Source organism: Endocarpon pusillum (genome assembly GCF_000464535.1).
Source record: "Endocarpon pusillum Z07020 unplaced genomic scaffold scaffold5276, whole genome shotgun sequence".
Taxonomy (NCBI): Eukaryota; Fungi; Ascomycota; class Eurotiomycetes; order Verrucariales; family Verrucariaceae; genus Endocarpon; species Endocarpon pusillum.
The window spans coordinates 95,522-113,236 of record NW_006916496.1 but is presented as its reverse complement, the minus strand read 5'-3'; the positions used below and the strand labels follow the sequence as shown (position 1 = coordinate 113,236).

Below are 17,715 nucleotides of genomic sequence, written 5' to 3'. Positions count from 1 at the left end.
CATGGCCGGCTGCGGCCTTTAAAGAGGCCTGATAATATACAGTGGCAGATATCAGGCAGTTAACGCCTCTATCTATAATCAAACCCAGCAGACCTGAAAATTGTTTGCAGTCCAGTGGCCGAAAAAGTTGGCCTTAGCGACCAGCAGAACTCCACACGCCTTGCTTTTAAACCACATCGATATGGACAGAAAATAGAGTCAACCACGTTGATCAGATGATTAGACTGGCTTGAAATGAATAAGCAGCCACGTCGATTGCCAGCTGCAGCATGGCAACAGACTCGGATAGTGGCTCAGCTTGCTGGTCCAGCCCATTCAACTACTTCCAATGCACACATGACGAGAATCAAGGTTGAAGGCAGAATCCACACCACGTAGCTCTGAAACAGTATCTTGGACATGACCCCCATATACACATTGTTGACCTGGCAAATTTGAGCCAGTTGGAGCGCCGTAGGCGCACCGGTAAGCAAGAAGCACACAATGACAAAGATTTTGTCGTCCACGATGCTGACAGGGATGTACTTTGCCATGAGGGCCAACATGGGTGCCATCAAAACCGTAGGGAGAACCATACGACTGACGAGTGAGGCAATCAGCAAGTTCCTTCCCTCTTTGGGATCAGAGATTTCGCCCGGTGTCTCCTTTGGTAGGGTGTTCCTGCAAAGCAAAATTAGAATTGTGCATGAATGAGTGCAATCACTGATGGTAGGAGGACTTACCTAGCCAGATTGCCACCCAGTACGACCAAGATGAGAGGGACCGCCACCCCTGCGCTCTGGCTGATGGCTCTAGTCACGGAGTTCTGTATGAAGGTGCCCGGTGTAAAGAAGACATGCTGCAAGGGGGGCACTGAAGCCACAAGAATGGCAACAAGCATTGCCCATAAAGGAGGATTCATGAATTCCCAAAGGCCGGACAAGAAATGACTCAGGCCTCGGTATAGTCGAGCAAGAAATGACTGAAATGCTTTTGGTAGTGCGTAAAACATCGCCTTGCCGGTCGAGCTGAAGAAAGCCCCTATCCGAGTTGATGCCACTTTGAGCGAATGTTTGAACTTTTGCCAAATTCCTGTGAAGCCCCCGGTGTCCACAACATCCGTATCTGGGTCCACTGTCGGAAATGAAGTGATGTGACCGTTCTGGCGGGGTAAAATATTTCCATTTGCAGGGGTGGACAAAAGGTCTGGGATGTTGCTGAATTTTCCTTGTCGCTTGGGAGAAGCGGATCTTGAAGACTGAGTAGAGCCGCGGGCATGTGACTTGATGGGTGTCTTCGTGCCAGGAGAAAAGCTGCCAGATGAGCCATCGCCAACTCTCGTTTCTTCGTCGTCTCCGTTTTCACTATCGTACTCTCCGTCATAAGAGTTATCAAGAAGAGTACGAGGGGAATCATCTTCCGGGATGTCTCTATACCGTCCAGGTCCTTGTTCGAGACGTCGTGAGGAATACGTGCCACCATCCTCCTCCGAGTACTTGTCTGCCGGTGCTAGAAGAACGTTGTAGCCCCAACTCCACCTCAGAAGCTGGCCTAGCTGCTGAAAAATCAGGAGGTAAAGAATGCCTCTGGCCCCAACCTCGTCATCATTGTCGTTCGGCACCTTAACCCAATGCAATCCACGAAGCGTCTTGGAGAGAGATATGACTAATGATATTGGAAGCGAATTGGAATTTCCGAAGACCTGGCTTCAAATTAGCAAGATTCCAGTTAAGTATCTAGGAAGCGTACCCCCATTGCAATAACAAAATTCTTCTGACGCTTCTTGAATCGAAAGCATTTCGAGACCGCCACGGCACACAGGTATGATACCAAAGTTTGTATTATGAAGATAAAGGGGATAATGGCAAGCTCGACGAGCTTCTCCGCGGTCAACTGTGAGGCAAGCTTGGAGAAGACTGCAGGTAATATCAGTGACAGGCCGCGAAATCCTGCACAAGGGCCATACTCAAACATGGAGTGAAAAGCATCACATTCAGATTAGCCAGAAACTTTTGTGCTTCGGCATCGAACATGCCTTGCCTCGCGACGATGTAGCCTGGAAGACTGACGCAGACGACCTCTAATACGGCCTCGAACACGAGGAGGATCAGGTGGCCAAAGTTGGGGTGAGCCGTGTGATGTCTAAATGTCGACACCGTTTTCTGCGCGAAGAATATATTGTTGGTGTTGGTTGCGTAGCCATCTGAACCATGGGCATTCTGATAAGAGGTTGGCGATGTGATCCAATTGAGATAGCGCATGCTGTCTACCACCTCTGCGCTGTTCACACCAGAGAGTGTGAGCTGCTTGCGGAAGTCGAAATGGTATTCATCGAAGTGTCGGGCAAGAACTTGAATTGAATAGTGGCAGAGGGTAAGAGATGTTGATGCGTAAGACGTGATCCGTGCAGCCCAAAACCAGGTTTCGAAGTTAGGGGCCGGCTAAAACTTTGAGTTTGATATGTTGCAACAGCATCATTGGCACAGTTGACGCAGAATTTTGGTATAATCAACCTGCTGAGCTGGCATCAGGCAAGATGATAAAACTATTGGTGTCCGTACAAGGCTATATGTCTCGTTACAGAAAAGTACGGAACGCCTTCAAGGTCGTCTCGCAGGCAGTGAAGAAGCTGAACTTTCTGGCGGATATGCTTGGAGGGTTGGACTGCCAACGGGCATGAGCGCCAAGAATAAAAGCTTCCCACAAATGATTGACCAATATAGTAATTACCATACGCTCGATAATTACATGAACAGGTACTCTTGCTCTCAACCACATACTACTACCAGTTAGAACGGGCGAGTGTAGTAGTTATATATAGCCAACAGCCCCCAAGCACATCTAACTTGAACTGTGCTACTCCGTACAGATGGCTTCGTTGGAAAACATCCAAATAACCACAACAAACACACTGCTGTGCTGTCTTTGAGCCTACCTGGATTCCTCCTCTTCCTCTTCCCCATCGCCATGGATCTTGGTTATCGCTCTCTTCCGCTTTCCAGCTTATTTCAACTTGTGGAGACGTAGTCGTTGCTAAAACCTCAGATCGGGCTTGCCATGAACCCAAATCCATCATCAGCCAAGCTGGTTACGAACAGCAACCACATTTCATCTTCCCAGGAAATCCTCTACATTCAGCATTCCACATTCCACCGAGTTGCTGGAATGCTGCCCAAGATCCAATGTTGGCCTACAAAAGGCTGACATCGTTTCTCTTAAAATCCTGCCCTTTTGCTACATGTCTGTGGGCTTGACCTTCCATCGTGCACAATTGTTTCGCTTCCCAGTTCTTACACTCACACCAAAGTTCTATGATTTCGTCTACATCCTCATCTCAATCACTACAATGGCTGATAAATCGAAACCAGAGTTCATCTCCACCTCAGAGATGTTCACTGAAATCGAAGGAGAGTGGGGCTACAGATACACCGTCGTGATCTACCGTATGGGCAAAGCATTCTACAGAGGCAAATCCCACGCGCGCTACCGCTCTGAGAAGGATGTCAATCTCGAAGATATCTACGAGAGCAATTTGATCCCAATAGCTCAGCTCCATCCCATCTTTCCGAAGCATTTCACCCAGTCTCCTGAGCCTACCCCTCAGCATTATTATCTAAAACCACCTAAGCTATTATTGTACGAACCTTCATGCCCTTCTGGCCTTAGCGATCTCATGTTACAAGAAGCCACTACCTGGGAGACACTTATTCGTTACCCCCACCCAAATATCGTGAAATATTACGGGTGCCAGGTTCAGAATAATCGCATCACAGGCCTCTGCTTTGCTAAACACCATGATACACTGGCATCCAGAGTAAATCCTGGTCATTCCGCAAAGCGTCATTTCGATGCCACCAAGCGACCTCTAAAAGACCTGAAGTCATTTCTGGAAGGTGTTGAAAAGGGTCTGAAACATCTACACTCTTTAGGGCTGGTACATAACGACCTCACCCCTGCCAATATTATGTTTGCTACCGAGAAGGATGAGACGCCTATCATCATTGATTTCGGTTCGTGCAGGCCTGTAGGACATTCCCTACAGGATGTGGGGAGGACCCCTGAATGGCACGATCCAGCCGTTCGCACTACAGTTCCCACCAATGACACCGATGCGTTGAATGAAATTGCAGAGTGGTTGAGTCTCAAAGAGAACAAAAGCTACAAGCTTGAGCTGTTTGGTTAGGGCCCGCGTGGTCCCCTTTGTTGGGTTGGAAGCCAGCTTTCTGAGCCCTAAGTGTCTGGTATTGTGGATAATGATGTCTCACCTGCACTATAAGAGACTACTCTTACAACACTGGATACAAAAGGCCACCACTGGGCACACTGGTATCCTCTCGCCCATTAATCTGAAGCCACTTTCCCTCGACTACTTCTCAAATTCCCATTTCAGCACCCTGATCCTTCGCTGCAACACGAGCTGCTCCAAAAAATATGTGTTATTTTCAGACACTATCTGACGGGTCAAGAACGAAAATCTCAGACTGCAGGCACGACTGGTGTATTAATTCTGGTAATCATGTTACGCCTCCGCCAAAGCCTCGCAAGTACAATCCTCCCACGCCAAACCCTCGCAAGCCAAACCTTCACAGGCCAAACCCTCGCAAGCCATTCCTTCACAGACCGGATCCTTCCAAGGCGAAACTCCGCTGTACTCCTAAGATATGAGCTCGCCAGAACCACTTTGGACAACATCATTGTGAAGGCCATGTATGTTATGCCTCCATTCTAGCAGAATATGGCGAGTGGGCAGACGTTGTTGCTGACATTTATCCAAGAGGCCATACGCGTTGAGCTATTTTCCGGTTTGCATGTTCTTCGTCGTGTTGTTCTCGATTTGGTGGATCTGGAAAACTGCTCCAAGAAAGAGCAAGGCACATCCCTCAAGGTTTCAAGGGGAGGGTATAGCTTGGAATTCATACCGTCTTAGGCCAACCATGTTCTGGTATTGTGACACATCTCCCTGCCTTAATATGCGGCGACTTGTTCTCCCAATTGCAACCACCAGTGTGGAGTATAAAATCCTGATCCCAGTTAGTAGGATGCTTTGTCTTGGCCTTGGGGCTCTCCTGGTCTCAATGGCCGAAAAGTTAAGATGTTACATGGTCCGGCACTTAATGAGCAATCTCGAGTGATAATATCTCTCCCGTTCGCCCAGTGACCCCCATACTGTTTATAATCCACATGTTACCCCCAAGGATGATTTCAGTAGGGCTTGGAAGGGTGCTTCATCATCACCAGCAAACACGACGGTGCTCGCCATCAGAAGTGATGGCTCAGATATTAACAGCGGGACTGAGACAAAGCAGGGGTTCTGAATCGTACTCCGTTCTTGTGCAACGGATTGTGATCAGACAAAAAGCATACTAGAATGCGGCACTCACCTGAAGCCTTCTTCATGGAACAAACCAGCTGATTGAACTCGTTGTCCCTTTGTGTGTTGATATGACAGATAAGGAGTTCTGATGCGGTAAAGGTTTAGAGAGATACTAGTATGCAAATATGGATCTGGGCCACGGGTGAACAAAGGTTGCTCTTACGTGCTAAGCTCTTCATCTCATATGATCTACAGTCCATACGGTGGAAGCCCCATACATGAAAGAGAGTCAAGCTGCAGGCTGCACACTTGATACTGGTAAGCATGAGTGACTAAAGGAATATGGAGGAGATGTTGAGGTGGAGTTATGGCCATCTGTGGGTCCAGGTAGATTCCAAAGCGAAAACTGGTTTTTGGACTTTTGGGTTGATTCAGATAAAAACTCAATCGATGGCATTAGATTAGACATTTGTTTAAAGACATGTCTTGGCTCGACTGCCTCGCTGGATTGAAATGCCCAACACTTGGCATTAATTCGCATCGACTTCTCATTTAGACCAAGGCAAGAATACAGTAACGAGTAGTAGTGGTATGCCGGCCTTGATCTTCCGAACTTACTAAAAAAAATAGCACGAGCGTTTGTCATCATATTCGTAAAAAATCCCTTCGACGATTGATTGCTGGCGGTTTGGCACCTGCTAGGTCATCCAGGGGGATCCCAACTTGCAGGCCAAGGGTCATGGATTGACTCCGCTGCCCCCGACAGTGCCAACGTTGCTGAGGAAGACAACAAGAACGGCACAGTAGCTATTTTCTTTCAGCAAACAATATCAGGTGCCATTTGGCTGCATACGAACGGCAGTGGGAAAGGATCTGACCGGGAGTATCTCTTACCTGGCTGCGGCAAAGAAAATCTCATGACGCCTCGCCCTCGTAAACAATGCGAGGATGCCGGAGAAAAGAAGCGTGCTGACGAGCAAGATGACAATACTAATTCTGTCTGTAGCGCTGTTCGCGAGTGAAACGGTAAAATAGTAAAGTAGCCAAATCGGAACGATCAAGAGAGTAAGAATCAGAAGTGTGATGATGAGGGTCACCACAAAATTAATGCGTGAGCGTGTGAAGTACAGAACAAAATCATCATCGGTTTTCAGGCGAGTCTCCTAGAAGTCAGAAGTTAGAGGCGCTGCTACAATGGTGTTAAGGAACTAAACCGCTCCTTGGAACCCTTACTTTGCAGCAGAACAAATACTTGAAGCCTCATCAGTAAGTACCGTAGAAAATCCTCGGAGAAAGCATACCTTTGTGGGCTTAGTAGGAAGCAACTGTAGGATACGCTCCACGGTGGCGTCCAGCCAGGCATATTCACGCCCGCTTCTAAGAGTGACAAGGTCCTCTTTGTGATAAGCAAATTCGTCATCACCTTCTGCAAGCAGGTTTGGATAGTTTTCAATGAAATTGACAAGGCTTTTGTGATCTCGACTTGCAGGCTTGTTCATGGCCACAAGCTGCTGTGCCTGCAGTAACAGCTGACCTACCATCAGATGAGCATTTGACGCACGTATTTCAAATCGAGGCTGTAACATACCATATTCGATTGTCTTCTTCTCAATACGCTCGAGTAACTCATTTCTCGACTCTCTTCCGTGCTCATGAGGTTTGCGAGCTTCATCCATCATCCTAGATCTCAAACATCGCCGGCCATCATCACTCCTCGAATCTAGTTTGTCCATGGCAAGTAGATCGTCTTCCATCCTGCGAAGTTCATCTTGCTTGTGAAGAAGAAGCCGAGCATGCACGAGGCCGAAGCGGCGATAGATCATAAACTGCTCATCATTATCTAAATAACAGCTGACTCTTGGATATCCTAGAGGGTAATCCTCGACTGTATCAAAAAGTCAGATGCTGCCCGCAACACATCTCTTGGAAAAGAAACCAACGTTTCTGAATTTTGGTTTTGTTTTCTGCATGCCCTACTTCCGCTTCCGAGAGTTTGCTTTTGATCCTCTCGGGCCACGTGCCGGCCCTCTTTAATGCTGTGGCGAATGAAGGTAATTAGCAAATCAGAATCGCTAGGTCAATTCAGGATCAGTTCGTCCAACCTTGCACAGCGAACAAGAATCTCCCTGTAAACGTCGGATCTGGAATAGTAGTCGGGCTCACGATACCGCCTTTTTCTTCGCTCGACGATTCACTAGTACCGTAGCGACCCTCCTCTATGTGCACTGCATTGCGGTACGGACATTGATCGCTCGGCTGACAATCCATGAGGGAAGATACCAGACTACATGCAAAATCTTAGAGAATGAAAAGCAATAGGGAAGCAAAACGGAGGGCCTTGTGCCGGGCGAGCTTCAGCTCTTGTACAAAAAGCCAAACCAGCCTCGCTGGATTGCATAAATGTGGTTAGCAAATGAGGATGACGCTGTCATCCTGCCAGACCAAAAGTTCAGCGGCCCCAGAAGTGATCCACGAACTACTGGCTATTTGTGCTTGAACCGGAAATGACAGGCCGAGTACGGAGTAGTGCCGCCGAGTAAGGTGCCACAGAGCTGGGAGCTACAATTAAGCCCATTGGATAGGAAGCAGTGTTTCAATTAAGTAACGAACACGCGATAATGCAGGTGAGAGATACCCACAAGGCAGATTCTAAGCAGTCAGGATGAACGCGCATAAGGAGAGCCTTAATACTGATGAAAGAATGTGTTCCCTCAACCTCGTACAGCACTTAAAAGGGAGTAACACGATCCAAAACTTCTATGCAGGCCGCAGATCTTTCTCTCCAACCGGATGCTCCCACTTCACCCCGCTGCTATCCACAACAATGTAGGTATTGTGATTGCCTTCATTTATGACTTTATCAACAGTCACCAAGATATCGAAAACTCCGACAGAATTTTTCTTCCACAGCGATTTACCCACCTCGAACAGGGGTTCTTTCCGCTATTTCCAGTCAGTGCTTCTCACTCAGTGCTAATGCTCAAGGTGGCAAGGTGGCCTAAACGTACCGGTATGAGTGCCTGAGGCTTTTTCCTGGTGATCGAGCGATGCTCGGGAGTTGTGGGCCTCTAAGTTGGAACCAACATCTGTCAGCTAGGATTGTGATAAGTGGGAGCATTGTTGGCCGTACATCAGGTTCGAGTGGTGCTGGCGCTTCCATTCCGGGCGCAGTAAGCTTGACGAAGGACTAGAGTAATGCGCGAAAGCCAGTGGGCCCTGGCCGTCTCAAATATACTCCGTACCAGCGGTACTTTGCTGGGTTAAAGCAGACCAGAGTGCGATCAGGCAACTTCGAGGCAGACTTATTAGTTCATCGGCTGAGGGTGAGATTTTCCGTCTGCTGTCACCTTTCGGCTTAAATGGCCTCATGATGCGGCTCTGCATCGTTCAGCTTGCAGTTCGCCTCGGATGATTGCAGAAACATCTAGGAGGGGTACAATGCATACTCGCATTCGAATGCAAGCCCTCATTCGACCCGGGTGTCTTGCTCGTACTACTTCCGTATCTGGTGGTGGTTTTTCATGCAAGCCACAAATCCTCAAGCAGATTCTAGCACCCAATAATCTTCACTTCGCTATCGCTGTGCTACCTCGCCGAGGTGCTGGCCCACAATGTCGCGCGCCGAGGATGTATCTGTGCTACTTCACGAGAATCGAATTATTAGATGCCGGGAGTTGTCTGCTCACAGAAACAAAACTTAAACCACTCCGTCAAATGGATAGCGTTACTTAACGGGTGTCGAACCGCACTTGAATTTTGTACTAGATCCCTGACGCTAACAGATCTTGAAAAACGGCCTGCAAAGGCCTTCATCGCGAAGAACATAGAATCCTATTATGTAGTCGAATTGGGTACCTTTTATGGTTAAGCAAGATAAACTCGTCAGCGCCAGAGCTCCACCGATGCTCAGATCATCAAATGCAAACTCCCCAGTCGAGCCAACAGGAATACATACTCCTTGCTATGCAAATGAATGACCCTTAGGATCCAAAGGCATAAAATGAAACGCCAGCGAGTTCTCATAAGCAGAAGGAACACATGATTCCATCAGTAACCATAAATCGCAGAATCGACTATAGTCTGCCCATCGGAGACCACTTTCTTGCTCTATCCTGGGCAGAAGTACCAATCGATGCAAATATTGCCAGTAAGCTCCAGAAGAGCATCTTGGTAAGGTATTGGACACCATAGGAAGAAGCATTACCTTCTTCCTTTTGGTGTTGCATCTCTCTGCGAACGATTGCCTCTATGGTTGGGCCACCGGATACAGGCGAGGTTGCTTTTGCAAAACGCTGCTGCACTGCCTTCCTCCAGCGCTTGGCCACAACGAGAGCCATATGGGGTCTTGAGTCGAGCCCGCCCCATACAATGCGACTGATCTGTAGGTCATTGTCTTCTACCACTTTGTTGAGACCAATACCCAAACCCTCTATCTGGGAAATCGATGGACGAGCATCAAAAAAGAGGTTTAGACTGAGGATCTCTTGGGGCTTTGGCGGGCTGGGCTGATTAGGACGAGGTTCAGGACGACGACTTTCGGTAACATTCTGCTGAAGAGGCTGCAGAAAGATGCGCTCTCGGGGGGAGCCTCTATTTCGATCTGAAAGCACTGGACTTTGATCTTTTGGAAAGTCAGGGGCTCTCTTTTTGATGGTGTTCAGGAGATCCGTCGTTGTGAACTGGCCGCGTTCTTCGCAAAGGGTTCTTAGGGCCCATATCAAAGCGGTTGTGAAGGAGTGTTTGCCGGGTTTTCTCGTTGTTTCGCCGGAAGACGTGGCCGCGAGATACTCGAAGGCACGAGGGCACCCACGAGGTGGACCTAGATCCCCTGCATAACAGCAGTCAAAGATCTCAAGAACGTCCGCCTCGGCACCTTGCAAACATATTTCCGTCTTGTTCCAAACGATCCTATCCAGGTTGTCGCGTGAGTCCGCGAACCCACTTTTCCCTGCAAGTTCCAGATGGCCAAAAACACTTCCAGGTGTCCCGTGACCGGCAAAGTAGACAATCAGGAGGTTATCTGGGCCATCGTGCTCCCACACGAATTCGGCAACCAAATGGTTCACCTGCGCCTGAGCTCGCTTGCCGTTATATCCCAGGAGTGCAGGGATAATCTTATAGCCAAATGTGTCTCGGAGAACCGCACTTAAAGTGTCCACTTCTTGCTTCACATGTAAGTCGTCATGCTTGGATTCCCAAGAGATCATTAATGCGAAAACATTTTTGTATTGAGGCGAATCCCTGTATGTGCCTTTTCTCATGGCCTTGTTCCAAGCTACTGAATAGTCAGAATTGAGCCTTTCATATTCATCATCATAGTGAACAATCGACGTATCGTTGACGAGGTTGTCCTTGCCGCCGCTTTCCGAGCAAGAATGAGAGTGTTGACTCTTTTTACCAGGATCCGTAAGGCCGCTTATCCCGTTTGCACTGACCTCCACTGTGGGAGCTGTGGAGGTTGTGGAAGTAACCATATTGAAGTGTTTTCTTCGGTGAAGTTGTGGAATTGGTAGTAGTTGCCAGTCCTAGGTCATGGACTATTTCACGATGTGAAGTGCTGCAAAATGAACTTTCAACTGTCAATCGTCGAGATTATATGTTAATAACTAGACACCTGATTGCCGGCCCATAGCCAGCGGCAAAGGAATCGCTAGAAAGATGTCATCCATGTTGAGCACTTATACATAGTGAATCCAGTGGATGCCAGCGTTGTTGTAGGCGTATCACGTGGGGGCAGTGTTCATGTGGGGGCAGTGTTCATGCTGGAACAGGGGGCCATCCGGCCTTAGATATCTAACATCGGGGTCTAACATCTTGTTGCTGCGCTTTCTGGATATGCCCAGAAGCAGAAAGGCAGCCTCAAGCTATTGGACCCACCTTGGAAACGGAGGCGCAGGGCTTGTTGATACGAGAACTCAGTAGGTCAGGTGAATGGCTAAGGCATGGCATGATTGCATTTGTCCGCAATGGTTTTATGTTAGTTTGATTTTACCGTGTTTCTGATCTGCAATGATTTTGTGTTAGTTTGATTTTACCGTGTTCTGATCTACATGATAGAACATCTCCTCTCAAGCGTAATAGATGGTCAATGGCCTTGTCATAGAAGGCCCCTAAATATGAAAAGCGAAAACGCCTGAACTAGACGCACCATTACCGCTAGATCTTTTGTACTGAATTGAAGGCGACTATGTAACGGAAATGCGGTTCACCATCCTCTCAAACTTAGACACGTTTACCAGTCGTTCTATCGTCAGCTCTTTGCCCAGGTGTTAGGTCAAGATCTGTATGTCTACCACCTCTCATTTCATGTATAAATCGTTGATGAAATAGCTAGGTTGTGAAGAGCGAACGCGAACGAAATATGAATCATAAGAAATGAGCGAGAGCTTTTGACTAGGTATTATCAGCTACTACCATTGCTATAGCAACTCCTCTGATCTGTTGTGTACATCAGAGTAAGTCTCTAGAAATCGAATATTTGCCATTCGTGGAAGAAAATGGTCGGGAACTGAACAGGTTTCTCACCTCAATTCATTTACAAACAAAAAATGTCAACGAGTGTCAGAGAGTGCTCGCACCTGCTGCCCAGCCGGGCCAGAAGGATAGAATGATACACCTATTGATGAAGTGGGTGAGATAACTTATAAGGGGGAAGTGGCTAATCTACTGCCATGTGCCGTGTGGAGTCACGTGAACGTAGGGCTTGGCACTGGCAGTACAGAGTAAGTACCTACTTAGCAGGAAGACGGCCTCTGAAAGCTATGTCTAAATTACCATCAATGTGTGCTTAGTCTAGGCCTAACCATGATATGACTTAGTTTGCATAGAAATACGGAATCAAGACATCTCAAATACGTTGAAATTCTGTCATTTTGGACGTCCTTTTGGGAAATTGTGGTCTTTTGATCGTCTTTTGACGGTCCTTGTAATGGCTAAACATTGGTAAACTCACTAAGGACCATTATGGCGTCATTTTTAGACCCCCCTTCTCCTGGTAAGTAGGGCATTGTTCCAAGAGTTGCGAGAATCAAGATAATATTTGTATACAACTATTTAGTACTTAGTGTATCGGATACAATGAGCTATGCTGGAGTCATAGGAATGGACAACGCCTTATTGGTTGAAGAGGTTGGCTGTCTAACATCTAATGAACAGTAGGTGGCGGATTTTCAGTGACACAGGGATATAGCACATCTAATCTGTTCCTGTTTGACAGAGCGGCCCCAGCAGCACTGCAAAGCTGTAAGAGTTTTGCATGCACAATATCTCTATCCCTGAAGCTTAGTATGATGGTGCTAGTGTCTCTAGAAGAGCATATATTGGTGGCTCAAGTACTTGATACGCAGCAAGGTGTTCAAGAGTAATTGAAGAAGCGTTGCTGGCTCTACATGCATTCCTAGTGGTAAGTTAAATAGTTAGCTATCATATCAAGCCGCATCCGCCGCCCGCATAGTTACGCCACAGAGTGAAACCACAATTCTTGCTCCTCGAGGGCGAGAAGTTGGCGTCATGGTATCCATGTCCGATGAACCACGCAATCAAACAATATATCTTCATCAGAAATCTTCTCCTGGCACACTCTTAGAGATTTCCCTAAAAATCATACAATGTATGAGTAGCCCTCTGCACTCCGACGAAGAAACGAAAGAGAGCGTCCCCGACCACTATCGGCTGCGCAACAACATGCAGTGGGCGTGCCATTTTTGATCGCTGCATGGATAACCCTTCATCACACTCTTCTTTTGCCGCATGTTCAGTCAAGTTATCACTAAGGGAAGTTGCCCTGATCGAAAACCTCAATACTGCGCCTCTCAAGCTTCCCTGACCAGGCATACCCGTGACATAGCACCGCGTGCACTCTCACTTGGCATCTCGAGCTCAGATCCACGGATTTCCGGCTACCTTCTTACTTTCAACCCTCTTCTGTTTACACTACTCCTCCTCCTACCAAACATAGTCTGTCGGCCCCGTCCTACAAAGTACGTCGATCAGCAGGTCGCTCGCTTGCTCCTACAACTTTCGAACCTTTACCGTCCCGTGCCATATCTTTAACTCACTGGAAGTTACAGAGATGGAGGAGGCTCCGCAGAACGATCTCGCATCTGAGACACTAAAACCACGATCTTCAGAAGCCGAAGGCCAATCAGACGACCCTCCAAACTCCTCTTCCCCAGTACCATCATCCCTAGATTTCAATCCTCCTCCTAAGCCGCCGTCTTTGCGAATTGCGAATGATGGACCATGTTCTAACACGATGACTTCTTCTTCGGCTCCTTTGGGACAAATAAATGCTGCGCGCCGGCCTGGAGCGCCTCCTGCACGTGCCAGCGGGCTCACCTCAGACATTGCGGCCAAGATGAAAGCCTTCTCTCTGTCACGGCAAAGAGCGCCTGCACAAAATATGCGGCCGCCGCCTAGCGCAGGTCATACCCTGTCCACAAATAGTGCTATACCTTCGGGGGCTTTTGCGCCAGGGACTATGGCACAACATGAAGGTCAACAAGGCGGCGGACCGGCATCTCCGCATGGACCTCTTGCTGGAGGAGCGGGAGGACTCAGTCCACCATCTTCAATGGCCAGGCCCCAAGTTCCGAATTGGAACTCATCGCCTCAGATAAGCGGACAAGGCCCTCGAATGGTGACGCCACGGCCTGGAATGGGAGGGCTTGCAGCTAAGAGAGGTATAAAAGGTGGTGGGATGAAGCTTTCAGACGCGACAGGTCCCTCTCAGCCACCTTCTACTAGCGGCAGTAATACTTCACAGCCAGCCTCAAATGACACCGGGTCTGCCTTTAACAAGTATTCGAATATTATCGACACACAGAAAGGCACTCTCAACTTCGCGAACAAGGCTGTGATACACGGTGGTGGCATAGAGTTCACATCGGGCACGAGCTTCTCGATATCACTTGACGAAGTGGACACGATGGAAGAGTTGGGAAAGGGCAACTACGGAACTGTCTACAAAGTTCGACATTCAAGGCCGAAAATGAGAATACCTGGTCAAGGCCTTCGGGGGAACATGAGTACTCGACCCTCTACAACTCCAACATCAAGCATGGCTTCAGACGACAGCACAGCTAGTGCACCAGCAACAACCGGGACAGGTATCATCATGGCCATGAAAGAAATCAGATTGGAATTGGATGATGCCAAATTCGCTGCCATCATTATGGAGCTGGATATTCTGCACCGCTGCATCTCACCTTTCATCGTCTCATTTTATGGTGCCTTCTTCCAAGAAGGATCAGTCTATATCTGTCTCGAATTCATGGACGGCGGGTCCGTCGATAACCTGTACGGTGATGGCGTTCCTGAGGCCATCCTAAAAAAGATCACGCTCTCCACAGTCATGGGTCTTCGATGTCTGAAAGATGAACACAACATCATTCACCGAGACGTGAAACCCACGAATATCCTCGTCAATACCAAAGGCCAGGTCAAAATCTGTGACTTTGGGGTCAGTGGGAACCTTGTGGCCTCGATAGCAAAGACAAATATTGGCTGCCAAAGCTATATGGCACCTGAACGTATCTCGGGCGGTGGTGTTGCTCAAGCTGGAGCCAATCCAGGTGGTGGAACTTACAGTGTGCAATCCGATATATGGTCACTTGGTCTCACCATCATCGAATGCGCCTTGGGTCGATATCCTTATCCTCCGGAAACGTACAACAACATTTTCAGCCAATTGAGTGTATGTGTCCATTTCATAAGTATTTTGCTTTCAAACCATTGATCTCTTACAGGCCATCGTCGACGGCGACCCACCTGATCTTCCGGCAGAGGGTTACAGTGGCGCCGCCCGTGACTTTGTGCGTGGCTGTCTTCACAAAATCCCCAAAATGCGGCCAACTTATGCCATGTTGCTCCGACATGCATGGCTTGCCCCACTGATGAAGCCACCTACGATCTCTGAAAACGACGAGGCGGAAGCGGCTGCCGAGGCGGGTGCCGAGGCGCCTTTCTCGGGAGAAACGGATTCGTATCTCGAAACAGCCGACCAAGAGGTAGCTGACTGGGTCCGCTCCGCAATCCAGCGCAAGTTAAGCGGCAAGATGGGTAAATTGGAAAAGCCTGCTCTTCATACCGTGCCTCTTGATGCCGTACCCGGTAGCCCTCTCCTTGACCGACAAGGGCTCCAACTTGATACGTCCTCGACAAAGGTACCTGGTCATACCCAAAGCAACACCCAGAGTGAGGAAGAGGTAGCAGCGGCAGCCTCGGCAGTCAAAGCTGCAGGGCCGGCAGCGGATTCGTTGCCAAGAGACGGTGTCACAGTTGGAAGCCCGGTGTTGAGAATGCAGAAGGTGCATTCAATGGATTTTGCTGATGGTGTTGGCCAGATCAGTCGCGGACCAAGCGACAAAGGCCTCAGTATGGGAAGTGATTTGCAGGGTCCAAGAATACCAATAGACGGCGCTCAGGTCGAAGATACGGAACCATAGCTCGTATTTTGGGACCAGCTCGCTCTGACCAATAGGTTAGTTGAGAAGGGAATGAGCATGACTATAATGAAAATGAATGGATGAGGGAAGTCTCTCCCTATGCTTCAATGGCTACACCACCTGTGAACGCTTTCGATATGGATATCAACGAAGTGCCCTGGGACACCGTCTTTTTTTTTCTCTAATCAGAAGTTGTCTGTCGCCGTAGTATCCTTGACTTCGACGAAATAAAAGGCCCTGTCACAAGGCTGGTACAAGGTGTGAAGGCAGCCTGGTCCAGCACATTGCAAGGCAGCATACTCCGTATGCACTGCTACTTGGATGCCTGACGGAGAAAGTGGCTGCCTTCAGGCAGAACATTACCAAAGACCTCGGCTCTCGTGCTGATATTCCCAACAGCATTCCTGACCCAAAGATGATGATCCCAATCCAGCGGTCAGACCGCCATAGCGTGATCGTCGCGCCGCACACATGCTGGACGGACGGGATGCGGCCCTCAACCTTATCGATATGATGGACGAAGTTCAATGACATGCTGCGTAATCGTCGACCCAGCGGCTCGGGCTGAAACAATCCTTTGAGCTATCTTCGATGTGGCTGAGGATGTGAGATTGGTTGTTGGGTGCCCTGAAACCGTCAGAGTGTATCGTGATGTCACGCGCAGCACAAGAGCGCTTATCTACACATCAACATCTAAACTGCCATCAACCTTCCAAAAGCCTATGTGGCTATGTTAACAATATGGTGATTTTGCATTTGCCTGCTACTGCTACTGCTACTGCTACTGCATGATTGGGCATACTGCTTACAGGTTAGTGCTACATCTACCTCCCTACCCGGGATTTAAGTACAAGAGATAGGCATGTGTAGGATTCCTAGAGATGATTGTTGCAGGTTTCATGATGGGAGCGCCCGGCAAATACGTACGTAGTAGTATAATTTATTATTAGTTGAATCTGCAAGCCCTTTTCTCCAGTGGTAATGTCAAGTTCCGCATCAGGAAAGACTAGTGCTCGACAAGGGCTTGAGGGTGGTTTCGTGCGAGCAGCTCGTGTCCACCTGCCAGGCCAGGACAGACCCCGCCCCACCACTAACTACTAGTAGTAGTTATTGAGCATGCCCTTGAGTCCGTTCTATCTGAACCTGCAGTGTTTGCAATAAGAGCAGAGCAGAGCAGAGCAGAAATGGACGGGGCTCAACAGACAGGCTAATTCTAATGATTGTCATGACTTCAGACGATGGCAGTCACGGACCCCCATTGCTGCTTAAAAAGGCTCGACGTCGAAGCCAAGGCCGCCGCCTCGTATCAATTGAATGCACCAACAATGCCGAGTAACCTGCAGCTGAACGCGCCGGTTTCTTCAGCATTCTTTCTCTTACCCGCATGGTCAGTACAGCGGTCAGCGGGATCGCCGACATTGGGAAGTTCCATGCAATGCACATGCACGTCAATGGAACAGTGACAAGAGCAGATCGAGTAGATGGCAGTGCTGTCCTATTCTCACCAACTACTACGGTAGCTTCATGGTTCCTTCCCTGAGCTTGGTACACGACAATGACCAAACTGTCCAGTCCGACGCTCCCGTTCTATCCAGCCCCGTTTTTTAGCCGTTGATATTCTCTGTTAGCCCCAAAGTCTAAGCAACCACTACCGCCTTCCTCAAGCCCTCAATTTGACGTTCCGCCCCATCTTGGGAGGCATCAATTCGTGTATTCGTGTTTTTGCTCCGGGGCCAATGAGGAGGCAATGCTCTTTGGTATTGTCTTGACCTTATTAGCACCTTTAGCATCTTCAGCACCGAAAGCTCGTACCTTGCATGTGTTAGGCGTCCGCTTGTCCTTGGTCTATCATTTCTTTAAAAGGCACGACATCTTGTCGCCTGGCTCTTTGTCCGGGGCCAATTGCACATTTACAAATACTACCTCATCCATTGCCTACTAACTAGAACCCCAATTGGTGCACGGTTTTTCTGTCCA

General features: G+C 48.5%; 6 protein-coding genes across 6 annotated transcripts; 2 read left to right on the top strand and 4 right to left on the bottom strand.

Annotated features, from left to right (window-relative positions):
* Positions 1 to 293: 293 nt before the first annotated feature.
* EPUS_05419 (uncharacterized protein) lies at positions 294 to 2,240 on the bottom strand (the record flags this gene model as incomplete). The annotated part of the gene is made up of 4 exons (XM_007806289.1): positions 294 to 660; positions 723 to 1,681; positions 1,729 to 1,895; positions 1,946 to 2,240. 4 exons carry the CDS (start codon positions 2,238 to 2,240, stop codon positions 294 to 296), a joined length of 1,788 nt encoding a protein of 595 aa, XP_007804480.1.
* Positions 2,241 to 3,325: 1,085 nt separating this feature from the next.
* EPUS_05418 (uncharacterized protein) lies at positions 3,326 to 4,162 on the top strand (the record flags this gene model as incomplete). Its single annotated transcript, XM_007806288.1, has 1 exon — positions 3,326 to 4,162. The coding sequence occupies one exon, from the start codon at positions 3,326 to 3,328 to the stop codon at positions 4,160 to 4,162; it is 837 nt and encodes a 278-aa protein (XP_007804479.1).
* Positions 4,163 to 6,183: 2,021 nt separating this feature from the next.
* EPUS_05417 (uncharacterized protein) lies at positions 6,184 to 7,047 on the bottom strand (the record flags this gene model as incomplete). Its single annotated transcript, XM_007806287.1, has 3 exons — positions 6,184 to 6,456; positions 6,595 to 6,827; positions 6,882 to 7,047. 3 exons carry the CDS (start codon positions 7,045 to 7,047, stop codon positions 6,184 to 6,186), a joined length of 672 nt encoding a protein of 223 aa, XP_007804478.1.
* A 1,003-nt stretch (positions 7,048 to 8,050) lies between these two features.
* On the bottom strand, positions 8,051 to 8,453 carry EPUS_05416 (uncharacterized protein; the record flags this gene model as incomplete). Its single annotated transcript, XM_007806286.1, has 3 exons — positions 8,051 to 8,236; positions 8,302 to 8,361; positions 8,424 to 8,453. The coding sequence occupies 3 exons, from the start codon at positions 8,451 to 8,453 to the stop codon at positions 8,051 to 8,053; spliced, it is 276 nt and encodes a 91-aa protein (XP_007804477.1).
* A 913-nt stretch (positions 8,454 to 9,366) lies between these two features.
* Positions 9,367 to 10,767, bottom strand: EPUS_05415 (uncharacterized protein; the record flags this gene model as incomplete). The annotated part of the gene is made up of 1 exon (XM_007806285.1): positions 9,367 to 10,767. The coding sequence occupies one exon, from the start codon at positions 10,765 to 10,767 to the stop codon at positions 9,367 to 9,369; it is 1,401 nt and encodes a 466-aa protein (XP_007804476.1).
* Positions 10,768 to 13,364: 2,597 nt separating this feature from the next.
* EPUS_05414 (uncharacterized protein) lies at positions 13,365 to 15,738 on the top strand (the record flags this gene model as incomplete). The annotated part of the gene is made up of 2 exons (XM_007806284.1): positions 13,365 to 14,987; positions 15,040 to 15,738. The coding sequence occupies 2 exons, from the start codon at positions 13,365 to 13,367 to the stop codon at positions 15,736 to 15,738; spliced, it is 2,322 nt and encodes a 773-aa protein (XP_007804475.1).
* Positions 15,739 to 17,715: the final 1,977 nt, after the last annotated feature.